Source organism: Pinus tabuliformis, chromosome 8, assembly GCF_031772625.1.
Source record: "Pinus tabuliformis cultivar Carrire ecotype Pingquan chromosome 8, CPIR1, whole genome shotgun sequence".
NCBI lineage: Eukaryota > Viridiplantae > Streptophyta > Pinopsida > Pinales > Pinaceae > Pinus > Pinus tabuliformis.
In genome coordinates this window covers 1,175,309,048-1,175,313,951 of record NC_142294.1, presented here as the reverse complement: position 1 = coordinate 1,175,313,951, position 4,904 = coordinate 1,175,309,048, and the positions used below count along the sequence as shown (strand labels likewise).

At 44.9% G+C, this 4,904-nt stretch overlaps 1 protein-coding gene across 1 annotated transcript; it reads right to left on the bottom strand.

Moving 5' to 3' along the window:
• Positions 1-327: 327 nt before the first annotated feature.
• Positions 328-4,675, bottom strand: LOC149239534 (protein DETOXIFICATION 48-like). Its single transcript, XM_089373451.1, has 2 exons — positions 2,886-4,675; positions 328-2,368 (listed from the first exon to the last, which is right to left on the bottom strand). The coding sequence occupies exons 1-2, from the start codon at positions 3,057-3,059 to the stop codon at positions 902-904; spliced, it is 1,641 nt and encodes a 546-aa protein (XP_089229577.1). The 5' UTR covers positions 3,060-4,675; the 3' UTR covers positions 328-901.
• Between the last annotated feature and the right edge of the window lie 229 nt (positions 4,676-4,904).

The window sequence follows — 4,904 nt, the reverse complement described above, 5'->3', positions numbered from 1 at the left end:
AACAGAAAAATATTTACATTAGATTGAGTGTTTTCATTTGTACTTGGGAAATATTAATATAAATTTATTTTAAATAAGAATTTAAAATGAGTTGAGAGAAATCTAATTTTTCCTGTGGTAAATAGTCATAGATATTATTTACTTATTTTGTATATTTCAAATTTATTTTTATTTGATTTCAACTTTAATGATGGATAAATAAGATTACACATGAAACTAATCAAACTAAGTTGTATAATAAGCCATCCGCTTAATTAAAAAAATTACTATTAAATAGAAATTATTAATAAAATCCCTTCATGTGAGACTGGTAGAGGAAAACAACAGTAAGGAAAAAGCGATGCCGCTCAAAATAAATCTATGAAATGATAATTGTTGCAGAGACAATTTCTCCTTTACATGGTTAACCTGTTTACCATCCCATCCCATGAAGCTCTGAACAGCCTAAAGGCCAGAGGTGTACTGGTACTGGTACCTCCTCTGCATATTGAATCTTGTTCAACAACATTAAGTGTAAATTTTGTAACTTTAATTACGAGCACAACAGTACCCAAAGCCAAAACTTCATGTGTAAACACATGAATGAATGACATAATAATAGAGATGCTCTGCGACGTTCATACAGATACATACATAACTTCCTCACTCACGCAGAAATATTGTGTAGCCGTTCTATGATTTGCAAACTCTGGAATAGCAATAAGGGGAAATGATAATAAACCCACTAATTGCTTTTGTGTGCCCTTTTCCTTTACCAAAGTTGTTCACATCATGGAATTGAAGGTTTTTTTCCCATCAGAATAGCGGGAGGGTTTCCAGAATTGAAGAGTGAATTTCCAGATTACAAAAAAGGATGTCGAGATAAACTGGCAGGTTGATCCGGGAGGCTGGATTTGGTGCACTAGGCTTCTGGCTGCATGACCTTAATGGAGATGAGTGCTTCCTTTTCGTTGCTGTCCATGTCCAGTCTGTATGTGGGGGCATCATTGGATGTAGTTGTTGTTGTAGTTGTTGATGGTGGTGATGATCCAGTCAATTGTTTGGCCCTGAGAGCTTGAAGGTTCCAGTCGGTCCGGAGGAGGACTAGGAGCATCAGAAAAGCACAGGTGGCTTGAGCTGCAAGAAGTCCCAACCACAAACCCACCAAGCCTGTGTTGAAAATAAAGCCCAGAAGCATTGCAACAGGCATGCCGACCATATAGAACGAGCCAAGATTGATGTTTGCACCTGTGGAAGGACGAGCACTTCCTCTGAGTACCCCACAACCCGTAGTCTGTGGGCAGTTGCCCAGTTCACAGAGCCCTACAATCGGCATGGCCATTGCTGTAAGAGACAAGATTGTTTGGTCCGATGTGAACAACCATCCCCACACATGGCGCATGGTAGTTGTGAAGGTCATGGCCAAGATGCCTACGACCACTGCACAGAAGAGAGCCACCAACATGGCGATTCGGGCCTTGTGTGGCCTGTTGGCCCCCAGTTCGTTGCCTATTCTCGTGGAAACTGCGAGGCTGAGCGAAGAGGGGAATATGTAGACTAGAGAAGTTGTCTGGATGAGTATTCCCATGGTTGCCACTGCAGCCTTTGCGTTTATGAGAAGGCCAGAGAAAATGATCATTAATTCATACCACCACCATTCTAAGCAGACAGATACACAGCTAGGAATGGCCAAGGTGAGAAGGGATCTCCATTCCTTGAAGCACTCTGTAGACCAACCTCCCCAGCATCTGCTATGGATGCTGGAATTATAGCACAGGTAGGCCAAAAGAGCAAGCACGAGGTTAAAATCTGTCCACGCAGCCGCTAAGGCCACCCCACGGATTCCCAATCGGAGGTAACAGACGAGAAAAAAGTTGATTGGCACATGCAGCGCCAGAGCGAAGGCTGCACTTACAGTTAAGGGCGTGGTGATATTCTGACTTCTAAGATAGATTCTCAGCGGATTGAGAACGGACTGAGCCAGCAAATCTGGCAGAGAGAAAAGCAGATAGGTGGCTGCCATGGAAGTAATGTTGGCATCCTGGCCACAGAACAGAAGGATCCTTTCCATATTTATCCATAACAAACCTATGGGAAAGCAAGCACAGAGAAGAATCATGATCGTTCGCTGCAGTGTTACACCCATCAGAGACCACCGTTTAGCACCATAGGCCTGGCCACAGATGGGTTCCATTCCCATGGCAAGACCAGATAGAACAGAGTAACCAGTTATATTGGCAAATCCTATAGACAGGGATCCTCCAGCCAGTTCCAGCTCTCCTAGTCTCCCCATGAACAGCATCGATGTCATCGCTCTCCCATATGACAGCAAACCCGCCACCACCATCGGCCCTGCGATCCCTCCTATTTGCCTCACTTCCTCGATAACCTGTCAACAAAAAAATTATTCCACCATATCAGAAAATCACTCCAATAGAAGATTCAGAATAACAAATCCTTAGACTAATTAAATTTCTTTTTGGTGACTGGACTTAGCCTAGCTCGTTTATTGGAAGGAAGAAGAATAATCCATTCATAATAGGATCGCCAGGGGTTCTATGGAGCAAGGATGCTTATGACCAGGATTGATTGTGTTATGGGTTCATTAATTTTTTTGGTAACTAAGGAGAGTTTAATTTGTTTATTGGAAAGAAGAAAAATAATAAGATCACAAAAATCACAATAGGATGCTCATGACATGACCAAGATGGTGTCAAGGGCCAAGGGCTTTGTTGAGCGAGGAAGCTCATCACCAAAATTATGCGAAGGGCTCTATTGAACCTGGAGAAACATCTCAGAATTGTTTTGCAAGACTGGATCAAACTGGGACGACACTTGGAATAATTTAATTCCCCCAAAATACCTTGCCATGAGATTGATTTGAAACTGATTAAATCGTTACTCACCTCACCAGTCGTCGGCCAGCGAGTGAGATCGTCCTCAAAATCAAGGCTCGTCTCGATGTTCTGTTTAACTCTGGGCAGGTAAGCAAGAATCATCGGTGGCGTCGACGATATCCCGGATTTGGCACAAGAATGCGGTTGCTCCATGCTCTTCCCGCACTGCGACTGCCTGCACATGATGATCGATCGCGACAATAACTCTTCTTTGCCCCCCCCGTGATTCTGATAGACTGATTCTTTTTTTCTCCTAACTGACTGCCTATCTTCTCGTCAAATTCTCCGGCGCCGTCTAACAAACTTTTCAAACCGAACCAAACCGCGTCGTGTTGTTGAAGTTTGATTTGCTTTCAACGCGTGCCGGGGATCGAAGAAGCAAAGTCCTGCGGGAATCGATCTGGACTGGGACTCCTTTTATGAATGAGTAAACCAGACGTTCAACCCACCTCGCCGTTTCAGGCGGGAGCCCCACGAGTGAAGATGAGCTGTCAGCTTCTGCTGTGAGCAGCGCGTACACGCGTGGGGGCAATGCTCCAGCTTTTCTTGCCTCACTGCTGGACTAGGATGGCATGGATGGGCGTGGGAGGGGGCGGAGGCGGAGGAGGAGGATTAGGCTGAGGGTGAAGATGAAGATGAAAATGAAAAATGAAGATGAAGGGTGAGGGTGTGGGTGTGTATAAATAATGCTCTGCCTTGAAATTGAAATTGAAATTGAAATGGACTGATATTTACTGTATACGCAACCTGGCCTTGAAGTTGAAATGGGAATTGATTGCTGAGTTATTTTTATTAATTGTCCTTGCTGATAACAAGGACGAGGCGAAGGAGAAGGGGCAAGAACAAGAAGCAAAGTGCCCCCACACTGGAGCCCTCTGGTCCCTCCGGCGCCACCCACTTTGCTTCTTTATCCCATATTCCCGACAGCCCAACATTCCGTCGTGCAGTCCCTCACACTCACCTTCTCCATCTTCGTCACCTTCTAACCACACAGGGCCCGGCCTCTGCTTCTCAGAGATGACAATGCAAGCTCACAGACAGTCACGAGACTCGCAAGGACACCACCGTCTTGCATTCAATTTGGCAAAGCGGGCTGCCGTTAAAAGAGAGAAAAAAAAGAAAAGAAGAGGGGGATCTTGAATCGTGGCATGGTTGTCATTCATTGGGCATCGGGCGCACGCATGGCCGACGGATGCGCCGGTACGCCACTGCATATAACCTCTCCTTTCCGTCCCGTTCGCTTGTGCTCCCTTTTTACCGGCGGATCCCCAACCCCAAACCCATCTCCATTCCCGATCCCAACCCAAACCCACCCCACACTACTGGTTAACCTAAATTTATATTATAAAAAAACAGAAAGATACTTTCTGGGCCTCACCACAGTCACAGTCACAGACCCCGGCCCTCCCTAGCTGGCTCCTTGGCAGGCTGCTGCAAGTTCCGAGGCCAAAAAAGCTGTCATCCCGCCATGCATGTGAAACCTTTGAAAACGAGCCTAAACAAAAACACCCAATCCCAATCTCTCCACCAAATATAGCGGTTATTCGCTGCCATCACCTGCCCATGGGCGAGCACTTTCCGGCCATCGTCCAGATTTCTGAAGCGACACTCTGGTCCAATATCTCATCTCATCTCATCTCTCATACCACGGCCCAGCCACAGAAAGACGGCAGGCAGAGGCACTTCCGTGGTGCAGAAATCAACGTCCAGTCTCATCATCAGATCAAGAACCTGCAGACCTTGCCTCCTCCCTGACTACCGGCTCCCTTCCTTTCTCTGTGTGCGCGGGCGTGCCAATGGCCATAATCATCTACACATAAAAAACAAGATAAGATGCTAGGGTTAGGGTTTCTTTTCTCTATTTTATTTTTATGAGTTTTGTACAATTGTTTTGTACAATTTAGGTACTTCCAAGATTTTTTAAGGTGCTAAATTTATTTATACATCTGAGATTTTTCAATTTTTCAAGATGCTAAATTTATTTTTATTGTTAACAATATATTTTTTAGATTTTCAAGATGTTGAATT

Coding starts and splice junctions, on each gene's coding strand:
- LOC149239534 (XM_089373451.1), bottom strand. CDS start 3,059: ATGTGCAGGCAGTCGCAGTGCGGGAAGAGCATGGAGCAACCGCATTCT. Junction 2,369..2,885: donor GCTGGCCGACGACTGGTGAG/GTGAGTAACGAT, acceptor TTTTGTTGACAG/GTTATCGAGGAAGTGAGGCA.